The following is a 27,426-nucleotide window of genomic DNA, read 5'->3' as shown; positions in this document are numbered from 1 at the left end:
CTAACCTTGTTTTTTGTTTCTTGTCATTCTGAGTATTTTGTTGTATTAGTTGTAATAACCAAAATCTAATCTGTTCAATACAGAACAATAAAAAGTATTGTTTGCATTTTAAAACTGTATTTATTGCATACAATCTATTTTAGTTTTAAAATCATACATGAAATTGACCAATTTTGCTCTTACATTTAAAATGCTAACAAGAATTGGTAACTACCCAGCTAAAAATCTAGAATAAGAGAAAAATATGATAAGTAGTTGTCAATATTAAAGCAAGTTGAAGGAAGGAGGCCTTGGGCCTTGTAGTAGGTAGAATGAAACAGCAGATTTGAGTATCTACAATCCTTTCAGTATTAAATTTTCACTAAAATAAAATTACTTGTATCTAAAAACATAGCCTTTCCCCAGCTCTCTTTTTTTTTCCCCTGATCAGCTGATGAAGAGACTAGCAGCTCACTGCTTTGCTGGTTTGTTAATTTTATCCCCACTAACTGTGATTTCCGATAGCCAGCCTGCTGATAGTGGTAAGGTAAATAACCTTTTTCATTGCAGTCTTGAAGGTTCAGTAGAACTACATCACAGGAATGTGTAGGTGTATAAGACATCAAAAGCTGGTGTTCTCTGTATTTCAATGTGCAACTGAATGCTTAAGGAGAGCAATGACATTAACTGTTAACAGCCTTGCATGCTGTATTTATTATTTTTAGCTTCTAAAATTTGTGGAGAAATTTTCTTTTCTTAATCTTTGCTAGCTGCAGTGGTGTATGGTGGGTGTCCTGATTTAACCAAATTAATATTAATGAGGTTTTGTGCAGTTTTTTCCTTACTTATTCTTCCTAACTCATCAGATCTCAAGCCTTCTTCATAGTGGCTATCTGAATGCTTGAAAGTATGATGGAAATTGTCTTTTGATTATTAAGGCCTTGTTTCAGGCTGTCCCTCAGGATTCTGTGTTCATATTTGTTCTATGGATTTGCACATTAGAGAATGAATAGGAAACAGATTTCAAAATCCCACTAGTGGTTTTAACATGCCAGTTTTTGTATAGTGAACCAGGTTTTGTTCATAAAATGTTTTTCAAAAGACACTGTATGCAAATGAAATAAATTATGTCTGGACTGTAATCACTCTTTTTATATTGATTGTTCTCATATGATCAAAAATATTAGTCATGTTTGGTTCTGTAGAGAAATGAAGGTAATTGCCTTATGATTATAGCTCTTTCAGCTATGAGAAATGATTGATTAGCATTTGCATGTATTCAAGGCAATATTGAGAGGCAAGAGGGACAAATATCAACATCAGTTATGTTCCAGAATGCATTAATCAGAAAGCCTACTTTTAAGATTTTTATGGGATTTTTTCCCCCCAAAGAAAAAAGTTCAGCTTCTTGTTTTTTCACCTGGATCTGTTAGTGTGTGAACAGGTTCCCTTTATGCCTGGTTTGTTTTCATAGAGATTTTATCTCTCTACCTGGTGCTGCTGGCTCTGGTTAAAAGCACACATTTGCGGGTAATTGAAACTGTTAATTTTTTGTGGCTATGTGTGTGTTTTTTCTTTTTTCATTCTATGATGAGTGCTCTTTACTGTAAAACACTATTGTCAGTGCTTCTGCCTCTGTTGATTGCTATTCAAAATGAAAATTATACATTTTAGATATGGTTTTAACTGTTAGGTCACTCAAATTCTTTGAAAGAGAAGATGAGTCTAGTATGTTACAACATAAAGTGTGTGTGTGTCTGTATGTAAAAAAACATATTAAAAAACTGTAATCTCTTTCATTGGAAGCTGAGCATGGTGTGGACTATCCTGTCTGTAAACATGCACATCAGAGTCTTTCTCTTGAACTACATTCTCTAGGACTGCTACTAAAGTGAACAAATTGACACAAGCCCTCATATATATGAAATTCAGGATGAGATGAATATGTATTTAGGTGGTAGGGTTCTTTATATAACTAATTTAATTTTAGTGTCTTATTGTTTGTCAGTAACTGAAATTCCTTTTGAAATCTTTTTTATAAATAGACTGAGCATTTAATGTTGAATTATGTATATCTTGTTGCATTGTATTTTTCTTGGGGTTTTTTTAAATACTTGTTAATTGTCTTTGCATATTTCTCTCTTGGTTTTTGGGGGTTTTTTGGAATCCATGGTTGTCAGGCAATTGAAGACGGCAATTTGGAAGAAATGGAAGAGGAAATCCGGCTTAAAAAACAGAAGAGACGAAGAAATTTGGATAAGGATTCTGGGAAAGAGGATGGGGAGAAAGCAAAGAAAAGAAGAGGCAGACCTCCTGCAGAGAAGTTGTCACCCAACCCACCTAAATTGACAAAACAGATGAATGCCATTATCGATACTGTGATAAACTACAAAGACAGGTGAGCTCAGCCTTTTTTGGTTTTGACAAATAATTTCTGAAAACTTAATCCTGTGTAATTTTCAATTGTAGTTAGTTATTTATTTATAAATAAAATAATTCCATTTAGGGCCTGATCTTGTAAGTCTTCCTCTATATAGAGGGCTTTTAAAAGGATCTGGTTGATTGAAACTTGTCAAAATGTAATTTAAAAGATGGGCATATCATGTCTACTTAGAAATGCTACTGTCCTGTTTAGTAGATATATTTCAGTACTGCAGGTTTGGGAAGGGGTTTTCTTTAGCTTAATGGAGTATTCTGTCTTAATTACATAAATAATTTTAAATGCGTGGATATAGTTTTGTCAATACAAGTTCTCACCATGACACTTAAGAATACTCCCAAAATATTTAGGGTTTGCCTGATGAACACTTGACTTTTCAAAGGAAAAACTGTAGAAATACTGAGCACTAGTAGGTTGTTCAAAAATGAGACTGAAGCTTTTTTGTCCTTAAAACCCAATTTTGAACATATATATACATTTCACATGTTAGACAACTGAACCTCAGGAAGAAATATAACTAACTTCTAATCCAAACTGAAGTTGTGAGATTTTTATTTTGTTGACTTTCCAACTGAAAATCATCATCTTTACTGAGAAAGAACTTGAGAAATGGCTTGTCTTTGGCTATTGCTTAATAGCAACTCTGTATCAGGCTTCAGCTATGTGGGGAACTTGTACTGTTTGATCTCAGGTTTCTGAATTACTTAAATTGGTGCAACCTTCCTGTGTAGACATTCCTATTTTGCCATACATTTATTTACTTAAATTGAATAAGGAGCAGGTGTAAACTAAATCAATATAAAATTCATTCAAAAAGAAGGCGTTTTTACACCAGAGGAGCTGCACTGGTGTAACCTATTTGGTTTCTGAACTGAGTACCTAATTTACTACAATTTTTATATAAACAAGCTTTTCAGAGTGTGTGGCTTCAAATGGCAGGATACATGTTTTCCTTTTTGCAGCTACAATTTGATCTGTGATTGTACAGGGATAACTTGGGCAATATGCAATAAAGGATTTAGAGTGGTGTTACCTTATTTTTTAGGCACATAACTGCAGAAGTGGACTCCAGATCATCCTGTGATCTATAGGTTCTCTTTAGAGTGTGTTAAAAACTTTATTGCTTAAAAATGGGTTACAAAAAATGAGCACAATGAGCAGGAGCTGCCTAAAAGGTCAGCAACATTCAGTTTTCTGTAGCTTTTAACCAGCAGAAAAGCTGGGAAGAGTGGAGTGTTTTAAATTCAGGCATTCCAATCAGAGCTGCAAGAAATTATCTCTTTCCATTTAGGGTCCCTAGCCTTGGACCTTTTCCAGAAGGCAAGCACTTCTGGTCAGAGCTCCTACTTTTAATTTTAAACATAGCAGGCTTAAGTCACTTCTACCTTCCTCTTATGTATCATAGCTCAGTGGTTAAAGCACTCACTTAAGAAGTAGGAGATTTGGGCATTTTGCTTCCTCTGCCCAGTGAGGTTCAAATCTGTATCTCTACCACCCAGGTAACTACTGCACTAAGAGGGATACCACTCCCTCTTCCAGTAATTGAGTTTTTTTAAAAGACAGAATTGGTTGCCAATGTAGAAAGTGTATGGAGCCCTAGTCCATTAGGCATTAGAAATGCCTGTGTTGTGGGTTGAGCTTTTGAAGGGAATGAGTTAGTTAGGCAGAAGAATGCCAAGTTCCTTTATTTTGATTGTGTATGAGCTAGCATCAAACCACTTAGTCATATTAAGGCTAGGAAAGCACAGAAGTACAAATTTAGGCTCTTAAAAAAGTAAAGATTTAAATATTAAAAAATCTTTGGAGTTATTCCTTTGGATTAGAGGAGCATTTTCAGGATTGTCAGTTTCAGAATGAGTTTTATTTTAGCCATTTGAACCCTTGAATTCAGGGGGGCTTTTTTGGTTTTTTTCAACTCTGGGGTTTTGGGGCAAGTATAGAGGGACAGGTTCATTAGAAAGGGAGTAGGCCATGAAGCTTCGTTTTTTCATGCATTTAGTATTTGAATGCTTAAAACTGTTTACATCTTCAACTTAAGTTTTCAGTACTAGTAAATGTTTCATCTCTACTTTATGAAAGTCCAAAGGGTTAATCTAGATCAAAGGGTGATCAGGAGACACCCACCCAAAAGTCTTAGTGGCTCTGGCCTGAATTGCTTCCTCAAAAGCAAATTTGCACTCTTTATTGCAGCTAATAAGCCAGGAGAAAAAATATCAGGAAAGATCTTACTAGGAGTAAACTACTAAACATCTCTGTGCTTTCTCTCATGCTTCCCCTCATAATTGAGCTTCTTGTACTCATTGAACCACTTCTCTGTTCTACTTAAAATCTTTCTTTTAAAAAATGTCTTTTTCCATGATGCTTACAAAACTCTTGAATACAAGTTGGCTGCTTATGTATAGAGACCTCTGCATAATGTTGACAAGGGGGAGGAGTCCCTATATACTTCCTCCACTGTCATGACTTGTCTTAGAGTTCTGTTGTAAGCATTTTGGGGCAGGGACAGTCTTTTTCTTATGTATTCGAACAGCATCCAAAAAAACAGGATGGGTTGCCTACATTTAGGATTTCTAAAGGCTATAATAATGCAAATAATAAACTAAAGGTTGAGCTATACAGTTATTAAATTGAGGTCAAAATAAAGTCAAATAGACAAATTAGCAACATTTGAGATAAATATTTAATGTAGTCAAATACAATATATAATTCCTTTAAATCCTGTGACAGGAAATTCAAAGAAGTAGATATCCAGTTATTTGTCAATCCCAATTAAAGGACTTTACCCAAGGCAGTAAAAGCTAGCTTAGCTGGGTGTATGTTTTAGTACAGAAATCAAATTACTGTTTCTCTCTGCCATGTCCTCAGAACAAATGAAAGCTTCCTCCTTAGATTTCCCTATTATATGCAGGGATATTTAGCAACTAGCATGCTTCCTTTTCTTCCCATTCCACATTCCAACATAAGTACAGATTTTAATGAAACATTCCAATAAGTATAAGCTTAGTAGTCTTTGCAGAGCAATTTCTAGCTGCCAGCTGAGTTTCTCTCAATTGTTTCACAAAACTAGGTAACTCACTAACTTACTGAATGGGAGAGCGCTTCAGTGCTTATGCTGAGATGCTTTTTTTCTGGCACCCTAACTACATGAAGACTTTAAGGGCCTTCTTCCACACACCAGTTTCCTGATATCAGGGGTGTCTCCCAAGTAATAAGGAATCCTCTCTTTCAGAAGTGTTAAATACATTCCTTTCCTTTCTCCTCATCCCCCCGCCCCCATTGACGGCTTTCAGTTTTGTCTGGTAGGGCAGGGATGTTTTAACATTACATTTTCTTCTCTTTATGAATTTAAAAATGTTAGTCTAAGCTTTAAATTTGATAGTTTAGAATACAGAATGAAACTAGAAGCAAGAGAAAACAAGATAAGAAAGCTGGACAAAATCCTCTGACTTCAAGGAAAAAATGTCCTAAGTAAAAAGAAGCATATGACTGAGAAGGAGAATTTCATTGTATTAACTTTTCTGACTCCTCTTTTTGTTGTTGTTGTTGAGATATCATCTGCCAACAGGAAACCTGGTTATAGAAAAAAACTTTGAATTAAGTGATCAAGTTCCATAGAACCATAGAATAATTCAGGTTGGAAGGGACCTCAGGAAGTCTCTAGGCCAAATCCCTGCTCAAAGCAGGGTCAGTTATGAGATCAGACCACATTGCTCAGAGCTTGATCCAGTCTTGAAGACCTCTAGGGATGGAGACTGCACAAACTCTCTGGGCAACCTGTTCCACTGTTTGGCTGTCCTTGTGGTAAAAATTTTTTTCCTCATATCCAGTCTGAACCTCTCTTCTTTCAAATTTTGCCCATTGTCTCTCTCAGCCTCCTGCCATGCACCACTGAAGAGCCTGGCTCCATCTTAGTAAATTCTTTGTACGTATTGGGAAGCTACTATCAGGTCTCCTGAAGCCTTCTCTTCTCCAGGCTGAACAAGTCCAGTTCCCTCAGCTTCTCTTCACAGGGCATGTGCTCCAGCCCCATGACCATCTCAGTGGCCCTCTGCTGAACTCACCCCAGTTCATCAATGTTTTTCCTTTATTGGGGGACCCAAATCCTGATGCAGTCTTCTGGATGTGGTCCAAGGAGTGCTGATTAGAGGGGGATGATCCCTTCCTTCAATCTACTGGCTATGCTCCTGTTAATCCAGCCCAGGATACTGTTGGCCGCCTTTGCTGCCAGGGCACACTGTTTGCTCGTGTTCAGCTTGTTGTCTACCAAGACCCCCAGATCCTTTTCAGCAGAGCTGCTCCTCAGCCATTCAATCCCCAGCCTGTATCATTATAAGGTGTTCTTCCTTCCCAGGTGCAGGACTTGGCACTTGTCCTTGTTGAATTTCATAAGGTTCCTGTTGGCCTATTCCTCCACCCTGTCTAGGTCCCTCTGGATGGCAGTCCTGCCCTAGAGTATATCAACTGGAACCCAATTCCACCCCCACAGCTTGGTGTCATCTGAAAACTTGCTGAGAGTGCACTCTGTTGCCTCCTCCAGGTCATTGATAGAGATGTTAAACAGGACAGGTCCCAGGATAGACTCTACTTGTTACCAGCCTCCAGGTACAGTAACCATTAACCACTACCTTCTGAGCCTGATCATCCAAGCAGTTTTTTACCCATCTGGTTGTCCACTCATCCAGACCATAATGTACTTACTTGGATACAAGAATATTGTGGGAGACAGTGTCAAAAGCTTTGCTAAAGTCAAGGTAAATAACATCCATTGTTCTCCCCTCATCCACAAATCCAGTCATTTTACCATAGGAGGCAATCAGGTTGGACAGGCATGACTTACCCTAGGTAAATCCATGCTGACTCTTACCAGTCACTACCTTCTCCTTCATGTGCCCAGAAATGTGTTTCAAGAGGACTCGTTCCATGATTTTCCCAGGGACTGAAGTGAGACTGACTGTCTTTTTAGCCTTTTGGGGGATTGGGTGCATCATCTTTCTCCAGTCGTCGGGGACCTCCCCCAGTCTCCGTGATTTTTCAAAGATGATAGAGAGTGTCCTCACGGTGACATCAGCCAGCTCTTTCAGCATCTTCAGGTGCATCCCATCTGGTCCCATGGACTTGTATGGGTCAAGTTCTCTCAAGTAATCCCTGACTCTCTCCCTGTTGGTTGTTCTCCTCCTTGAATCCTTTATCGAAGCACAAAGGCCTGGGAGACCTTGTTGGTGAAGGCTGAGACAAAGAAGACATTGAGTACCTTAGTCTTATATTTGTCCACTCCATTGAGCAATGGTCCTACATTTTCCTTGTTCAGCCTTTTACTACTAATGTAGTGATAAGAAGCTCTTTTTGTTGTCCTTGGTGCCCCTTGCAAGCATCAACTCTAGGTGAATTTTGGCTTTCCTATTACCACCCCTGCATGCTTGGGCAATGTTTCAAAATTCATCCTTTGAAGTCTGTCCTCGCTTCCACCTTCTGCATGCATCCTTTATGCATTGGAGCTCAGTTGTGAGTTCCCTGTTCAGCCAAGCTGGTCTCCTGATATGTCTGCTTGATTTTCTGAGCATCAGAATGGATCTTTCTAGCACTTGGAGGAGGTTGCCCTTAAAGACCTGCCAGCTTTCCTGAGCTTCTTTGCTTTTCAGAGCTGACTCCTATGTGATTCCACCTACCACTTCCCTGAATAAGCCTGTCTGCCCTCCTGAAGTCCAGGGTCTGTACTCTGTTTCTTTCATTCCTCACCCCCCTCAGGATCTTAAACTTCATGATTTCATGGTCACTACAGCCAAAGCTGCCATTTTATTGTATCCCTGAGTAGTTCTTCCTTGTTCATGAGTAGCAGAACCAGGAGAGCATCACCACTGGCTAGCCCCTCTAGTACCTGTATCAAGTAGTTATCACTGGCACTCTCCAGAAACCTCCTGGATTGCTTGTGTTGCTCTGTGTTGCCCTTCCAGCAGATGTCAAGGCAATTAAAGCCCCCCCTCAAGAACCATGGCCTGAGATCTGGAGACTTCCTCAAATTGTTTAAAGAAGACTTTGTCTGCTTTCTCACCCTGTTTGGATGCCTGTGACAAGCTCCCACCATGAGGTCACCCTTACCGTCCTCTCCTCTGATCCTGACCCACAAGCTCTCAACCATCCTGTTGTCCATTCCATAGAACTCCTTACATTTGAGCTACTCATTCACATAGAGGGCACCCCCCTCCCAGTCTTCCCTGCCTTTGTTTCCTAAAGAGCCTGTATCCATCCATCACAGAGCTCCAATCGTGCAAACTCTCCCATCATGTCTCAGTTATTCCAGTGATGTCATAGTTCTGCATACACATGTGGAGCTCTAATTTCTCCTGCTTATTTCCCAGGCTGTATGCATTTATGCACATATACTTGAGGTGGGCCTCCTTTCACCTTGTTTTATTGCTCCTGAGGTCTCTCTTGTATCTGTTGCCCTGCACCCTTTGCTTTCCACCCCATTCACCATTTCTTTACTTAACTGTGTGTTGTAATCTTCCAACTCTGATGTTTGTAGTTTAAAGCTCTCCTCACCAGGTTGGTCAATCTGTTGGCAAAAAGATGCTCTTTCCCAACTTTTGAGAGAGGAGAGAGAGAGGGAGAGAGAGAGCAGAGAGAAGAGAGAATAGACATTGGTCATTCCTGCTATTAATGCTAATTGGAGAACACTTGATTTTGTACAGGTATGTATTTATTGGGTAATATTTATTGGATATGTAAATAACTATTATTGACTATGTTATCTACTAGGCTCTAAAGTTATAAACTAAAAGCTACAAAGGGAAGGATGAGGAAATCACATTATGACATTATACACTAGAAGCTACAAGGTGAAGGATGAGGAGATAGAGGAAGAAAAGGATGATTCACATGTCAAGAGCAATCACTTTCGACAAGAAACCCAACATGACAGACAGTGGTTTAGAATCTGCTGGTGCAAGGCTGTGAGAAAAGAACACTTGGGAAATCAGAGTAAAAGGGCACTGCCACAGCAACCTTGGGAGTGTATAGATGAAAGGTTAAAGAGGTGAGAGTGAAAAGTAGGCTACAGAACTGGAAATGAAAGGCCCTCAGTATTGCACAGGATAAGACATCTAAGTCACCATGAAACACTCAAGGATTTTCCCTTCATGTGCAGATTTGAGAACACTACCTGGGCCCCTGTCGTGGTTTAACCCCAGCTGGCAACTAAGCACCACACAGCTGCTCGCTCACTCCCCCACCCAGTGGGATGGGGGAGAGAATCGGAAAAAAAGTAAAACTCGTGGGTTGAGATAAAGACAGTTTAATAGGACAGAAAGGAAGAAAATAATAATAATGATAATAATAATAATATGACAATAACAATAATAATAATAAAAGAATTAGAATATACAAAACAAGTGATGCACAGTGCAATTGCTCACCACTCGCTGACCGATGCCCAGTTAGTTCCCGAGCTGCGATCTGCCCCTCCCGGCCAACTCCCCCCCCATTTTATATACTGGGCATGATGTCATATGGTATGGAATATCCCTTTGGCCAGTTTGGGTCAGCTGTCCTGGCGGTGTCCCCTCCCAGCTTCTTGTGCCCCTCCAGCCTTCTTGCTGGCTGGGCATGAGAAGCTGAAAAATCCTTGACTTAGTATAAACACTACTTAGCAACAACTAAAAACATCAGTGTGTTATCAATCAACATTATTTTCCTACTAAATCCAAAACACAGCACTATACCAGCTACTAGGAAGAAAATTAACTCTATCCCAGCTGAAACCAGGACAGCCCCCATGACCTTCACCCTCACCCTTGATACACTCAGGATCTTCACTGGCAGTATTGTTGGTGCATGTACAGATGAGTAGACAGGAATAATAGTCCAAGAGTCGGACAAGCCTCAGTGGTCTCTCTGCAACATCCCAGATCCAAGTGCCTGGTAAGCAGCAAACCTCCTGAGACATCAGGTCAGGTTGGCAGATGGGTGCCTGACAGAATTCCTAAGGGTCAATGCCGGCATCCAGGTCTCTGGCTTCAGGGAGTGCCTGGGGCTTCCTCCTGGGGCTGGAGACACCCAGAGTCCTGGATGGCAGTATTCTCACTTAGGCCCAAGTACAAGGTCCTGCATCTAGGTCAGGGCAATCCCCAGTATCAGCACAGACTGGGGGATGAATGGATTGGGAGCAGCCCTGCAGAGAAGGACTCGGGGATACTGGTGGATGAAAAACTGAATATGAGCCAGCAATGTGCGCTTGCAGCCCAGAAAGCCAATTGTATCCTGGGCTGCATCAAAAGAAGCATGGCCAGCAGGTCAAGGGAGGTGATTCTCCCCCTCTACTCCACTCTCATGAGACCCCACCTGGAGTACTGCATCCAGCTCTGTGGTCCCCATTACAAAAAAAGGCATGGACCTGTTAGAGCAGGTCCAGAGGAGGGCCACAAAAATTATCAGAGGACTGGAACAGCTCTCCTATGAGGAAAGGCTGAGAAAGTTGGGGTTGTTCAGCCTGGAGAAGAGAAGCCTCCAGGGAAACCTTATTGCGGCCTTTCAATACTTAAAGGGGGCTTATAAGAAAGATGGAGAGATATTTTTTTATCAAGGCCTGTAAGTGACAGGACAAGAGGCAACAGTTTTAAACTGAACGAGGGTAAAATTAGATTGGACATATTATCAAAGGGAGCATGGTAAATTTAATATAGCTGGATTTTAGTAAAGCATTTGATATGGTACCACAAGAATATTGTTAGTTAAGATGAAAAAAAGTAGTATAATGCAAGATTTCTAACCTGTATGAGGACTTGGATAAAGATGTGACTAAAAGTAATATTGAAAGAGGAACCATTAGTCTGGAAGGAAGATAACACTGAAGTTCTTGAAAGATTTATGTTGGGATGGATTGTAATATATTAATGATATTCATTTAATATCCACCTGATCATGGGTCTGATCCATTATATGAAAAATCAAACTTAGTTGTGAAGTCTTGGCTAGCAGGGGACAAAGGACAAGAAACACTTCTGTAAAGTAAAGCCCATCTGCCAGAGAGAAAAACTGCTCAACTCACATGGTTTAAACCAAATCAGGTGGTTTATTGATTTAGTAGCAACACATGATTAATTTGCAATCAGTGAACTACATTCAGGATCCATATCAGCAATACAACAGAAAAAACACAATACCAGACACACACAAAAGTTCAGTAAACACCTACACCTGAACACCTAAAACCCTTCTGTAACTAATCCCAAAATAATCCCACGCACACACACGTGCGCGCGCACACACACAAAGAGGCAGTGTGGGTTGCAAACACATACACCCTTCTGGGAGTGTGTGTTTCCCTAATTGCATACCCCTTCTGTGGGAGATGTGGGTGCTCCAGCTTTAGGTGTGCCTGTGCTACTCCCTACAACCCACTCATCCACATGCTGGTGAGAAAGCCCCCATGAGGTCACCTACCCACTAGTTGGATGCAGGCTAGTCACAGCATCCCACAGGAAGAAGGCTGCTCTGCCAGGTCTAAACAGAGGTTGAGATGCTGGAGGGGCCACATCTGGCAGTATCAAACACAATTTTGAAATTTGCTGTTTCCAGTCCAAGGCCTCTCCTCCCTTGTTTCAGATTTTCATGCTGCTTCTATTCTTTTCAAGCTGACTCCTCCTTTGTTTCAGAAATCTCTTGGTAATTAATTCCCAGGTTACTGTTTAATCCAGCTGATGGTTATTTTTCTCTTTAACATGATCAGTTTGGGGCAAATGCCCTCTCAGTCACACTTCCATTCATTCCAGGTAACACCCACCAGGTTATATCATTCCTACACCCTGTGCTTGTAATATTACCCCTATTAGTTTGCAATACATATTCTGATTTTACTTCTGCACGGGCGATGTTTCCCTCCTCTATAATTTCAGCTGGTGACATTTGAACCAAAAGCAAATCCATCTATACGGGGTATCACTTTTCATGTTGTTTGTGGACACTGCCACTTTCTATCCCCATACATCTCACAATTGCTTAAACTAATCATATCAGCTTTTTGTATACCAGAACTGTTGGGTGTAACACTGCACCATTGTGAATTTAAGGACATTGTGGGCCAGTGTCCTGGTTTCGGCTGGGACAGAGTTAATTTTCTTCTTAGTAGCTGCTACAGTGCTGTGTTTTGGATTTAGTGTGAGAATGATGTTGATAACACTCTGATGTTTTAGTTGTTGCTAAGTAGCACTTATCTTCAGCCAAGGACTTTTCAGTTTCCCATGCTCTGCCAGCAAGCAGGTGTGCAAGAAGCTGGGAGGGAGCAGAGCCGGGGCAGCTGACCCGAACTAGCCAAAGGGGTATTCCATACCATGGAACGTCATGCCCAGTATATAAACAGGGGGGAGCTGGCCGGGAGGCACGGATCGTGGCTCGGGAACTAACTGGGCATCGGTCAGCGGGTGGTGAGCAATTGCATTGTGCATCACTGGTGGGTTTTTTTTGTTTGTTTGTTTGGGTTTTTTTTTCCCTTCCTCCCCCTCCTTTTTGTTATATTCCTTTTCATTACTATTATTATTATTATATATTTCATTATTACTATTGTTAGTATTATATTTTACTTTAGTTATTAAACTGTTCTTATCTCAACCCACGAGTTTTACTTTTTTTTCCCCCCTCTTTCCTCCTCCTCACCCCACTGGGAGGGGGAAGGGGGAAGCAGCTGCGTGGTGCTGAGTTGCTGGCTGGGGTTAAACCACGACAGCCAGTTTCATTGTTCTGCGTCAAAGCGTTTTTAACCAACATTGTTGGAGGTTTAACTGCCTTTTTCCTGCACATCTTATTTTCCAGAACCATCCTGTTGACCCCAATCTTATAATCTGTTGCAGCTGACAACTGTCTTGTTTCAAAGATAAAGACGGTGTCTTATCTTTTCCTAGTAATCAGTCCATTTCCTTCTGCCACCACCCCATCTGTACTTGAGACATCAATGCTTGCATTTCCATATTGAGTTGCTGTTGTATTATATAACATGTTAAGTTCTTTAAAGAATCATTTATTGTTCCTGCCAAACCAAAACCTGCTGTTGCGGTGGCATTAAACAATTTTTGTTCCAATACAAATTCTAGTTTTACGGCTTGCATACCTCCTTGCAAAGCAACCCTGCTTGATTCTATCCACATGCCTATAAATTTTACTGCATCTTGGAGTTGGGCTTGGAGGCTTCCCATTTGGGTTCCTATGCTTAGACTTTCTAAAACACTGAGTGTACCTGACAGGTCTCTTGCTTTTTGTAAAATCCCCTGGCCTTTCATCATTCCCCATAATGTTTTATTTGTGAGATCATGACATTATTATGGTTTTGTTAAATTTCATTTGAATAATATATTCACTCCGAGGGCCCTCACCTCTTTCTTTTCCTAACAAAAATGATTGCCAGGTGTTTACATTAGTCTTGTTAACATCAGTTTCCGGAACATAATATACTGTAGTCAAATTGACCCAGGTTTTGTTGCATTGACCGAATATTGCCCTATCAAGCTATCTCCTAAATCTAAATAAACGGTGTTATTTAACTGGTTTTCCGTAAACACATTTCCCTTTTGACACTGTTGGTTGTTTTTCCTATATTACCAAATTATTCCTGATTTACTGTTGGTGCCTAATTCTGCGTTGTTGGTGGCTCCTCCACTTAGGGAAATGTTGCATTCTTTGCCTGATTCCCACACCACCCCTACTTCTTATGAAAGTTATCTCATTCTGACAATTCTATCTTTGCTACTTGAGATGGTGGACAACGTGATGTTCTCTGTGGCTTCAGTTTTGACTGATTGTTCAAAAATGGTTGCGTTATTCCATCCAGTTGTGGTGTTGGATGATTCAGCAATGTATATCCCCCATGTGAAGCTGAACAGTATCACCCAGGAAGTGGCCATTTTGGTTTCTCTGTTATACCTGTAAAGACAGAAACAAAAACCTGCCTCCCCTTTTTCCCTAGTAACTGTTACAGTAATGTCTTTTAGCTTAGGGGCCATATGAGCTCATTCAGACACACCCTGAGATGGATCTTGTGGACCCTGGGATATTATTTGGGTCCAAACAACTGCCATATTGCACTCTTCATCTTCATGCTTACTTGATTCCCAGATGACTCCATCCCATGTTTCTGGATCCCAATCCTCACTCTGAACTGCCATTAAGTCTTCCAAATCCTGTTTCCCTTTGTTCTTTTTCCCGTGAATGTGTTCTGCCTTTTGTGCAGCCATCACCACTGCCACCTGCACTAGCTTCTGAGCCTGCTGAGCATTCTTAGCTTCAGCACTCTTGGCAGCCTGTTGCAAACACTTTATCCTTTCTTTATAATCAGCAACAAGTTCCTTCACTTTCTGACTCTCATCCTCCTGATCACCTTCTACAACAAAGTAACATCTTCTGTTGACATGGGGACAGTAGTGGATATTGTTTACCTGGACTTCAACAAAGCATTTGACCATTTCCCACAACCTTCTCCTGGACAAACTGGCAAGATACAGACTGGATGGGTGGTCTGCGAGATGGGTAGGAAATTGGCTAACAGGCCGCACTCAGAGGGTGATGATCAATGGTTTTTACTCAGGCTGGCAGCCTGTCACAAGTGGGGTCCCCCAGGGATCGATACTGGGCCCCACGCTGTTCAACATCTTCATAAATGATCTGGACGATGGGATTGAAAGCACCCTCATCAAGTTTGCTGATGACACTAAACTGGGTGGTGAGGTGGACACATCAGAAAGGAGAGCCATCTTACAGAGAGACCTGGACAGGCTGGAAGAGTGGGCTAGCAAGAAGTGTGAAGTTTAGCAAAGAGAAATGCAAGGTCCTGCAGCTGGGACAACATAACCAAAGAGCCCAGTACAGGCTAGGATTGGTGTGGCTGGGGAGCAGTCTTGCTGAAAGGGACTGTGTTGGGTTTGTGTGGCGGGGGGTTGTGTAGTGGGGGAGGGGCTACAGGGGTGGCTCCTGTGAGAAGCTGCTAGAAGCTTGCCCGGCTCCAAGTTGGACCCGCCTCTGGCCAAGGCTGAGCCAATCAGCAACGGTAGTAGTGCCTCTGTGATAGCATATTTAAGAAGGGGAAAAGACTGCTAAAAAGAAGAGCTGCAGTGAAGAGAGGAGTGGGATGTGAGAGAAACAACCATGCAGACACTGAGGTCAGTGAAGAAGGAGGGGGAGGAGGTGCACCAGAGCAGAGATTCCCCTGCAGCCCGTGATAAGATGGCAGGCTATCCCCCTGCAGCCCATGAAGGGTTAACAGTGGAGCAGAGATTCCCCTGCAACCCATGGAGGACCCCATGCTGGAGCAGGTGGCTGGGCCTGGAGAAGGCCATGACTCTGTGGGAAAGCCCACGCTGGAGCAGTTGTGGAGGACTGCAGTGCATGGAAAGGACTTGTGTTGGAGAAGCTCATGGAGGGCTGACCCCCGTGGGAGAGATCCCACACTGGAGCAGGGGAAAAGTGTGAGAAGTCCTCCCCCTGAGGAGGAAGGAGCGGCAGAGACAACGTGTGATGAACTGACCGAAACCCCCATTCCCCATCCCCCTGTGCCGCTCGGGGGGAGGAGGTAGAAAATTCGGGAGTAAAGTTAAGCCTGGGAAGAAGGGAGGGGTGGGGGGAAGGTGTGTTTTTAAGATATGGTTCTTTCTCATTATCCTACTCTGATTTGATTGGTAACAAATTAAATCGGTTTCTTTTTCCCCAAAATCGAGTCTGTTTTGCCTGTGACCATAAGTGGTGAGTGATCCCTCCCTGTCCTTGTCTCGACTCACGAGCCTTTCGTTGTATTTTCTCCTCCCCATCCCACCGGGGGGGAGGAGTGAGTGAGCAACTGCATGGTGCTTTGTTGCCAGCTGGGTCTAAACCGCAACAGGGACCTGGTGGACAACAAGCTGAACACGGGTCAGCAGTATGCCACTGCAGCAACAAAAACAAATGTGATCCTGGGCTGCTTCCGCAGGGGCATTACTAGCAGAGATAGAGATGTGATCATCCCACTCTACTCAGTGCTTGTCAGGCCACACCTGGAGTACTGTGTCCAGTTCTGGTCCCCACAAGTCAAGAAAAATGCAGACAGACTGGAAAGGGTCCAAAGGAGGGCCATGAAGATGATCAAAGGGCTGGAGAACCTGCCCTATGAGGAAAGACTGAAGGAGATAGGTCTTTTCTCCCTGGAGAAGAGAAGGCTCAGGGGGGACCTCATCACAGTATTCCAGTACGTAAAGGGCAGCTACAAAGAGGATGGAGGCTCTCTCATCACAAGGAGCCACATGGAGAAGACAAAGGGCAACAGGTTCAAGTTGCATTGGGAGAGGTTTCATTTTGATATAAGAAAGAAATTTTTTACAGCGAGAACAATCATTCACTGGAACAACCTCCCCAGGGACGTGGTGGAGTCCCCATCACTGGAGGTTTTCAAGATGTGATTGGACAGGGTGATAATCTCATCTAGGCTCCCTTTCCCATGAAAGGTTGGACCAGATGATCTTTCGAGGTCCCTTCCAACCTGGGCTGTTCTATGATATATGCCTCACTCCCTTCTCAAAGTGTAGTCATTAATAGCTAACACAAATAGCTACATCAATCACCTGTCTTTCTCATACCATTCCTTGCTTTACTTAGTACAGAAGTTTTCCCCCATCCCCTCAATAAAATCATAGAACAGTTTCAGTTGGAAGGGACCTTTAAAGATCATCTAGTCCAACCCCTCCTGCAACGAGCAGGGACATCTTCAACTAGATCAGGTTGCTCAGAGCTCCGTCCAACCTGACCTTGAATGTTTCCAGGGATGAGGCATCTACAACCTCTCTGGGCGACCTGTTCCAGTGTTTCACCACTCTCATCGTAAAAAATTTCTTCCTTATATCTAGTCTAAATCTACCCTCCTTTAGTTTAAAACCATTGCCCCTTGTCCTATCACTACAGGCCCTACTAAAAAGTCTGTCCCCATCTTTCTTATAAGCCCCCTTTAAGTACTGAAAGGCTGCAATAAGGTCTCCCCGGAGCCTTCTCTTCTCCAGGCTGAACAACCCCAACTCTCTCAGCCTTTCCTCATAGGAGAGCTGTTCCAGCCCTCTGGTCATTTTTGTGGCCCTCCTCTGGACCCACTCTAACAGGTCCATGTCTTTCTTGTACTGAGGACTCCAGAGCTGGACGCAGTACTCCAGGTGGGGTCTCACCAGAGCGGAGTAGAGGGGGAGAATCACCTCCCTCGACCTGCTGGCCACACTTCTTTTTATGCAGCCCAGGATACGATTGGCTTTCTGGGCTGCGAGCGCACATTGTCGGCTCATGTCCAACTTTTCATCCACCAACACCCCCAAGTCCTTCTCTGCAGGGCTGCTCTCAATCCCTTCATCCCCCAGCCTGTATTGATACCGGAGGTTGCCCGGACCCAGGTGCAGGACCTTGCACTTGGCCTTGTTGAACCTCATGAGGTTCACATGGGCCCACTTCTGGAGATTGTCCAGGTCCCTCTGGATGGCATCCCATCCCTCGGGCGTGCCAACTGCACCACTCAGCTTGGTGTTGTCTGCAAGCTTGCTGAGGGTGCACTCGATCCCACTGTCTATGTCATTGATGAAGATATTAAACAGTACTGGTCCCAATACGGACCCCTGAGGGACACCACTCATCACCAATCTCCATCTGGACATTGAGCCGTTGACCACTACCCTCTGGATGCCACCATCCAACCAATTCCTCATCCACCGAACAGTCCACCCATCAAATCCATATCTCTCCCATTTAGAGAGAAGGATGTTGTGGGGGACTGTGTCAAAGGCCTTACAGAAGTCCAGATAGATGACATCCATAGCTCTTCCCTTGGCCACTGATGTAGTCACTCCATCATAGAAGGCCACTAGGTTGGTCAGGCAGGACTTGCCCTTGGTGAAGCCATGCTGGCTGTCTCAAATCACCTCCCTGTCCTCCATGTGCCTTAACACAGCTTCTAGGAGGATCTGTTCCATGATCTTCCCAGGCACAGAGGTGAGGCTGGCAGGTTGCTAGTTCCCAGGGTCCTCCTTTCTACCCTTTTTAAAAATGGGTGCAATGTTTCCCTTCTTCCAGTCACCGGGGACTTCACCTGACTGCCATGACTTTTCAAATATCATGGAGAGTGGCTTGGCAACTACATCAGCCAATTCCCTCAGGACTCTGGGATGCATCTTGTCAGGTCCCATAGACTTATGTATGTTCAGGTTCCTCAGGTGGTCTCGAACCTGATCTTCTCTTGCAGTGGGAGGGACTTTGCTCCCCCAGTCCCTTCCTTGAGGTCCATCCACTCGAGAGGTGTGGGAAGAGAGGTTGCCAGTGAAGACTGAGGCAAAAAAGTTGTTGAGTACCTCAGCCTTCTCCTCGTCTGTTGTTACCAGTTTGCCAGTCATGTTCATCGAGGGGGTACACTTTCTTTGACCTTCCTTTTCTGGCTGACATACCTGTAGAAGCCCTTCTTATTATTCTTTGCGGCCCTTGCCAAGTTCAGCTCCAGCTGGGCCTTGGCCTTCCTGACCCCATCCCTATACAACCGGGCAGCGTCCCTGTACCTGTCCCAGGATACCTGTCCCTGCTTCCACTGCCTGTGCATTTCCTTCTTGCCCTTTAGTTTGACCAGCAGGTCTCCACTCAGCCATGGTGGCCTCTTGCCTTCCTTTCCTGATTTCTTACACCTGGGGATCAAGAGCTCTTGTGCTCTATGGAAAGCGACCTTAAAGATCTGCCAGCTCTGTTCTGCTCCCTTGTCCCTGAGGGCAGTTTCCCAGGGGGTCCCATTGACTAACTCCTTGAACAGCTGGAAGTTTGCTTTCCTAAAATTCAGGGTCCTGACTTTACTCTTCGCCTGACCCATATCCCTCAGGACTGCGAACTCCACCAGTGCATGATCACTGCAGCCCAGGCTGCCTCCAATCTTGACATCTCTGATTAGCTCACTTGCATTGGTGACCATCAGGTCCAGTAATGCATCCCCTCTGGTAGGGCCATCTATTACCTGGCCTAAGAAGTTATCCTCAATGCACTCCAGGAGTCTCCTGGATTGCCTACAGCTCGCCGTGCTACTTTTCCAGCAGATGTCGGGGTGGTTGAAGTCCCCCAGCAGCATGAGAGCCTGCAAGTGTGATACCTCCTGTAGGTGGAGTAAGAAAGCTTCATCAATAGGCTCCCCTTGATTGGGCGACCTGTAGTAAACACCAACCACAAGGTTCCCTTTGTTGCCTCGGTCTCTAATTCATACCCATAAGCTTTCAACCTGCTTGTGGCTATTCTTCAGAGACAGCTCTTCACAATCTATCCATTTCTTGATGTAGAGGGCAACCCCTCCGCCCCTCCTTCCTCGCCTGTCCCTTCTGAACAGCTTGTAGCCATCGATAGCCGCACTCCAGTCATGGGATTCGTCCCACCAAGTTTCAGTAATGGCAACTAGGTCATAGCTTTCTAGCAGCTCAGTGGCTTCCAACTCCTCCTGTTTGTTGCCCATGCTGCGTGTATTGGTGTAGAGGCACTTCAGCTGGGCTGTCGGCTGTGTCACCTTTTTAGAGGAACACGCCTTAACTCCTTTGAGGTATTTCACTGGTGTTCCCCTGTTGGCTCCTATTACCTCAGGAGCCCCCGGCTCATCTCCATAAGACTTCAGGTGTGTTCCAGTGTACCCAGCAAGTCTCACAGCAACAGGCTGAGGGCCCTTGCTAGCACTCCGTCCCTCAAACCTTGGCGTGTCATCCCATGGCTTGTCACAGGCGAGCCTGATATTATCCCACTCCCCTTCAAGTCTAGTTTAAAGCTCTGTCAATCAGCCCCGCTAGCTCGTGAGCAAAGACCCTCTTCCCCCTTTGAGAAAGGTGAATCCCATCCAACGCCAGCAGGCCTGGTGCCGTGTAGACCATCTCATTATTGAAAAACCCAAAATTCTGGCAGTGACACCAGCCACGGAGCCATGTATTAATAGACTGGGTCCATCTGTTTCTTCCAATATCGCTGCCTGCAACTGGAGGGATAGAGGAAAAAATTACCTGTGCCCCAGATTCCCTTACCAACCATCCCAAGGCCCTGAAGTCTCTTTTGATTGCCCTTGGACTACGCATTGCAGCTTCATCACCACCCACATGGAAGAGCAATAATGGGTAATAGTCCGAGGGCTGTATCAGGCTAGGAAGTTTCCTAGTGATGTCCTTAACCCGGGCCCCAGGGAGGCAGCAGACTTCCCTAAGAGGATGGTCTGTCCGGCATATTGGACCCTCTGTTCCCCTCAGAAGGGAGTCACCCACAACTATAACCCATCTTTTTTTCCTCATGGAGGTGGTCACGATACAGGGGGTAGGCCTTTCTGACCTTGGCAACACCTCTGGTGTAGATGGACCATCATGCACATCATTAATTGACTGACCTTCCACATCCAGAGCCTCATACCTGTTGTATAGAGGCACCTGGGAAGGCGAGGTAGGCAAGGAGGGGGTTCGCCTGCCGCCCTGAGCATGGACTTGCCTCCATTCACTCCTTTCTGCCTGGTGGGGGGGAAGGATACAGGATCCCCTTGATCTTGTGTTTTTTCTGGTGGCTGTTCCTGTTTCTGTCTCAGGGAGGGCAGAGCATGGTTCCACCAGTCTATCTCTTTCTCAGACTCCCTGATGCTCCTTAACCTGTCCACTTCCTCTCAAAGCTCTGCCACCAGGCTGAGCAGATCATCTACTTGGTCACACCTCACACAGGTGTTCTCGCTACTGCCATCAGGTACCAGTGAAAGGCTCTGGCACACCCTGCAACCTGAGACCTGGATGGCTGCATGTTTTCATGGTAGCTCTGTCTGGGTAGCCACATCAGTTCTGGTGAGTGCAGAGGACATAGCTTTCTGCTGGGTGGATACCATAGCTAAGCTCCTTCTGGGAGGGTGATGACCACCAATTGAACTCACCTTTGGAGATGGTAGGGTGATGACACCCTTCCCACATGCCCTTCCACACAAACTGCCGTGCCACAGCCTGATTGCTAGTGCTCCCTAGGCTGCTTTTTATAGGTGTGGGGGTGGCCGCGGTTGCTCTGGCAACGCCCAGGCCTGGTCAGCATCCCTTGCGAGAGCTGCCGGCTCCTGGCAGGTCTCTCTGCTGCCCTGGCGTTTCCCTGCCTCAGGAAACCCTCCTGTACGCCAAGATCTGCTGCTCCGCTGCGGACCGGGTCGGAGCCACTCGCCTCAGTGACTCAATGTTGCATTACTGTTCAAAGTACAGAAGCACTAGAACAGTTGTAAGAATAGAATTTTTAACTTCACAGGAGTTTGTCTGCTAGCTTTTATTTTTAGAAGTTTAATTGTTTGAATGAAGTCTTCCAAAACAAATCACCCTGAAGCAGATATCTGGCATTAAAAAAATAAACAAAACCCTTGTCTAGGTAATTAATTTCCCAAAGTTACAAAAAAAGGAAAACATTAGGGAAATTGTACTTATTAGCCCCTCTGATAGCTGTGCTTTTTTTCACTACACTGTTCTTAACTGTTGTCTCTAGTATGAATTTCTAACACCAAATTATGAGTGGGATATTATTTCATTAATTTTTTGATATCTATAAACGTACTATCTTTGTGTCAGAGATCACATTTGCCCTCTTTGTAATTTAGAATTAAAATCACAAGTGGGGAAAAACTTGGGGATGATGCTGATATTTTTAGACATAAGCATCTTTACAGACCTCATCTGCAATGTCTAAAGTTTTTTGGATTTTTTTGCAATTATTTCTACACTTAAGAAACTAATATCTGCAAGTTAGAAAAGGTGCCCTTGTAGGTGTTAAACCTTGGTCTACGTTTGTTGTATAAGACAATTGTTTAGGGTGTTAGGGAATTTTTATTGTACTCCTTGAGGCAAATTAAACACACATTTGTGCTTATATATAAAAAGATTTAATGAGCAATGCATTGGACAGAGTCCTACCACAATAAGCAGTTCTACAAGGATTCTGCAAAGATGCAGTATGAGCCAATTCCTTATATACACTTGCACCTGTGCCAATCATGTGAGTGTGGGTATCAGGCTGCATCAGGCACCTTAGCCAGGTGTTTGGTTCATTCCCCAGCGCCAGTTGTGTTTACCAAAAGTGGCCCCTGAGCACTTGCATTCCACAATTGTTACAAGACAATACTGCGGCATTTCTTATCTCATCAGGCAGTTTAACCCGTTCTGCAGTTAGGCCTTCTTGCCCTCCATGCCAGATCATTCCTTTGTCATGAATTACCATTGCTGAGCAGTTACAATTTGAATTTCCCCTTCAAGGGGAAAGATGGTTGAAATGCATATGTCCGCACTTCCATCTTTTTTTTTTCCAGTTCTGATCCTCATTTTTAACCTTTCTGTCTTTCATTCCCTCTGAAATTGAGAATGTCCACATAGAAGGCTGGTGTAGAGATTAATTTGTAATTCTTTTCTTATGTTTTTAGAAACCAAAGTTTCTCTATATGACTACGGTAATTATTTTACCCTTTTGAAATTAGGAACAATTTTACTGGAAATAAAAACATGTTTTTACTGAACTAGGAATTTATATGCCAAATGAGATCAAACTGAGCCCTAGCTGCTCTGTTTGCACCATGGACATGCATGCTGCCTTAGACTCCAAAACCATCTTCTTCCTCCTTGTGAGTGCTTTCCCTTATTTTTAAATTTCAAAGTAAGACAAACTATTAGTTTAGAATCCTCAGAAGTTAGTTTTTCCCTTTCTTGATTTTTAAATGCAAAAATATTAATTTGATCCAATATTCCTCCATCTTCCCTACAACTTCACTGTACTCTCCTCCCTTGCAGCAGTTTGTTCTTTAATGCCTTGGTGACATTTTGCTGCACCTGTTACTTTGCATTAACTTTACTTAGATAGCAACAGTTGAATCCTACCAGATCTCTACAACCATAACAGCTCTGATGTATGAAGTGGTGTGCTTCTGTGATCCACCTACTCTCTACTCAGCTCATTAGACCTAGACAAAGTAGTGAGTGCAGAGCCTTACCTGATAACTTCAGAAAGCTTCCTCCTCTTAGTAGGTGGTTGTTAACCATGTTTAATAAGGCTGATAAGAAAGTTGGAGGGTTGGGTCATTGTGTCCTGCCCATGTTTCTTGCTTGAACAGAAGACTTCCCATATTTTTGGTGTGTAGCATTTTGATCACTGCATCATTAAAGCTAAAAATGTTTAAATTAGTACTTGTACCATCCTAGTTTTGACAGATTAGTTCAGGGGAGAGGATTTTTCTTTGTATGTAAAATTGTTTTCATTTGGACTGTTTCAGAGGTTTCCTCAAGTGACTAGGTTTTAGCTGTGTTATAAAATAGTGAGTAATGTAACTGGTCATCAGTAATGTAAATAGTAATTAATTATACCAATCAATACTATGAAGTCTTCAAGCATACAAAATAAATAGTTGTGATTGATACCCTGATCAAGATTATGGCCTATGTAGCCATGTTGTCCCAAAAATCAGGATTCTTTCACCCGGTGTGCAAAAAAGCCGATTAACACACAGAGCCGAGATATTTGTTTATTTCATGTCTGCGCAGAGATGGGTGCTAGGTGGTAACTCCACAAAGCTAGCACACCTGGTTAACACACGGTAAAGCATTTTATACCTTTCAAGCAACAGTTATCAGTATTTTTACAGTTTTGCTTAGTTACTCTCGTTCCTATTGGTTCTCGCAAGTCTCATCTCCACTTAAAGTCGCAGCGTCCTCCTTTTTTACTGCGCATATTCTGTGAGGAAGGGGCTTCTGTTGGTAGGGGGCTCTCCCTACTCAAGGGTGGGTTTTCTAGTATGTTAATTAGGATAGTTCACTCACAGTTCAAGTAGCTCTTTGATTGCCCCTGTGCTTATCTTGGTATGTCTTTACCCACTGACTTATGGTGTCATCTTGTTTCTCTTCTCAAGGTCATGCCTCGTTAACTAAATAGCATCCTTTCTTTTTGTTTCTCGCATATCTCCAACAATTCCCCCCTTTGAGACTTAGATAAATAGTTCTTATTTAAAATAAGTCTCACTTAGATATTTTCATTCTAAAACTTCAGTCTCTGGGAGATTTCAAAAATTTCCAAAACTGCTCATAGGTTCCTTCCCATTGACATATGTCTTGCTGGAATTTTTTCCTGTCCTTTATAGGGAAGTTTTCAAGTTTGAGGGATTTATCTCCCTCTGTCATGAGCGTGCATACCCTGGGTGATTGCATTAGAGCAATTTCTTCATCATGTGCCAAACCTTAAAATACAGTATGATTATAAGCAGTAAACATAAACATGTTAGCAATAACAAGATCACAACAGGGTGTAGCATGAGATTAAGAATGCCTGTTGTCTTGGGTGACCATCCAAGGAAGGCTTCCCACCACCTATGTTCTCCATCTTTCCTCACCCGGTCCAAAACACGATGTCTCTCTTCTGTGTCATGGTGAACGGTGATGAAAGTCTTTTGTCCCTCTTCTCGGGCACGTTCCAGCAACTGGCGTAGATCATTATGTTGTAAAAATTTTTTCACCAGTGTGAGATCCATCCCAATGGAAGTAAGCAATAGATCCTTAACTAAAGTATAATTGGATTGTATTAGCTGATAAGTCGTAACTGGAGCTGAATAGTTGAAATCACATCCTATAATGTTAGTAAAAGTTACAAATGCAAGTATTTGAGTGATTATTTATCCCGACAGTAATATTATCTACAACTATAAAATTACATAGAGTTCTTATACACACACATCCTTTCCCAATGTATATGAGTACAGTTCCAGGGATTTCTTTCGGATGTATCTCAAAGTGACAAACATTTTCCCCAGTGTCAAGACAAGTGTCTTGAGCTTTGATGGTATTACTTTTGCAAATAAATCCCTGTTGTTCCTGTACCACACATGCATCAACTTCAACAGTCTGCCATCTGTTATTGTCTCGTTGGGCCCATACTCTATGCTCTAATGGATAGAGTACAGTCCCATTGTGATTTAAGCCTAACGCAATGATCGGGTAGATGGTTTTTACCGATGCATTCTGTATGGTTACAACAAAGGCCGTGGCTTTGTTATCGATAGGATTGTGAGTGAAATTGCCCAGATACCACCATGACTGGAATTCTCTTTCAAATGCAGTTGCCTTTTCCCAGATTATTTTCCGAATTTCAGTAGGTAAGGTGCCGTCTTCACCTTCTCTTACAATTGCTGCTATTGTATATTGCACCCACAGTTGAGCCTGGATACAACTAAGAGCTAGAGAAATATTATTTTGGGCTATACCAAGTGCATCTATGATTATTGGTGGTCCTTTTCATTAACCCTTTCCCGCTGAGGCAATATATCAGATAACAGCCATTGACGAGTTCCTAAAGCTGACAGGGAGGATCGCAATGGATGTTCTAGTTTTTTTAGATCATGTGTGGCTGTACTGAGTTTGTTTGCAAGTATTTCATATCTATGCTGTTTAAGACTCCCAATCCTGTCCCTATGATACCAGTTACATTTCTTTTTACTCGATTTGGAAGGGTAAGAGACTGCCCATGTAACCATGCTAACCATCCTGTATAGGACGCACTTACGAATGGTGAACAGGCTGGTTTAACTGCAGAGATATTAATCTGCATTGATAGTTCTACCCGTTTGAGGGACCATGATGGATTAAACAAAAGTCGTTGTTGTCCAACCCTTTTAACGACATATGGTCCAACTCTAGCTATCTGGGGGGTTATTTCCTTTAGTAATATCCTAATTACTTCCCTAGCCCCATTGTTGCGACAAGGGAAAGTCTCAGGCCATCCGGAAAACGTATCCACTAGAACAAGTAGATACTTACGTTGTCCACATTTTGGTAATTCAGAGAAATCTATTTGCCAGTATTCCCTAGGGGTTATTCCTCTTTTTACGTCACCTGCTGGCGGCTTTCTTTGTATTTTGGGATCATTTACACAAGTTTCATCTCTTTGCTATTATATCTGCATTTGTCTGCATTTTTGGCCCTACAGCGTATCTCTTAACACTGCTTATCATAGCATTGGCTCCCATGTGAGTTTCTTCATGTAGCTTCTTGAGGAGAGCTTCCATCGTTTTCTTTTAATTTCATCAAAACTACTCCGACACTCTGGAGTCCCTTCTAACAACTCCCCACAAGGCCCTTTGTGGCTGCGTATAAGGGCTTGGCTGTAAGTCCGAAATTGGGGATCCATATCCAGCAGAATCTGGCTATTCCAGAAAGTTTAGCAGGCTTACTGTGGCTTCCGTACAAGTCTGTTCTGTATCTGCTCCAATTAAGATATCGTCCACATACTGTAAGAGAGTAACATTATCATTATTAGTTCGCCATTGTTCTAATTCTTTGGCCAGTACTTCACCGAACAAAGTGGGAGTATTTTTAAATCCCTGGGGAAGAACAGTCCAACACAGTTGTCCTTTCCTTCCAGTAGTCGGATTCTCCCATTCAAAAAGCGAAGAGTGTTTGACTCTGTTCATCCACTGGAATGCAGAAGGCGACATCTTTTAGGTCCAACACTGTAAAATAGGCATTGTTTTTGGGTACAGACGCTAACAAAGTATAAGGGTTGGACACCGTAGGATGTATGTCTTTGGTTATCCAACTTATAGCCCTCAAGTCCTGCACTAATCGGTAATCCTGGGAGTGAGGCTTTCTCACCAATAAAACCGGTGTATTGTATTCAGATTGACATTCTCTGAGCAGTCCATATTGAATAAAGGTATTTATCAGGGCTTCGAGGCCCTTGCGAGCTTCCAGCCTAATAGGATATTGATGCACCCTTACTGGTTTTGCCCCCTCTTTTAGTTCTACTTTAATCGGACTCATGTTTTTTGCTTTACCTGGGTTTTTTTTTGAAGCCCATACCAGGGGAATTACCACATTTAATACAGCATCTGGAATATTCTCTTCAATTTCTTCCGGTGTTTCATCTGTCAGCAAGCAGATCTGAGCTTTCCAGGCGGTTTCAGGTGGGATGTGGAGCTGTACAGCATTCTTAGAAAAGGTTACTTGTGCATTTAGTTTGCATAATAAATCTCGCCCCAATAAAGGTAG

The 27,426-nt window shown here is 43.1% G+C and overlaps 1 protein-coding gene across 2 annotated transcripts in view; it reads left to right on the top strand.

The window, feature by feature from the left end:
- Window positions 1–27,426, top strand: part of LOC127028064 (probable global transcription activator SNF2L2) — a 65,858-nt gene that overhangs the window by 22,794 nt on the left and 15,638 nt on the right. The window contains exons 1-2 of one of the 2 annotated variants that reach the window (XM_050913890.1): window positions 434–526; window positions 2,160–2,377. In XM_050913890.1, the coding sequence (XP_050769847.1) occupies window positions 434–526; window positions 2,160–2,377 (311 nt within the window). Of the gene's footprint in view, window positions 1–433; window positions 527–2,159; window positions 2,378–27,426 lie in introns of those variants that run through there. The other variant, XM_050913889.1, reaches the window with a different exon arrangement.

The sequence above is a fragment of the Gymnogyps californianus genome, unplaced genomic scaffold (genome assembly GCF_018139145.2).
Source record: "Gymnogyps californianus isolate 813 unplaced genomic scaffold, ASM1813914v2 HiC_scaffold_160, whole genome shotgun sequence".
NCBI lineage: Eukaryota > Metazoa > Chordata > Aves > Accipitriformes > Cathartidae > Gymnogyps > Gymnogyps californianus.
This window is presented reverse-complemented; position numbering and strand designations above follow the sequence as displayed.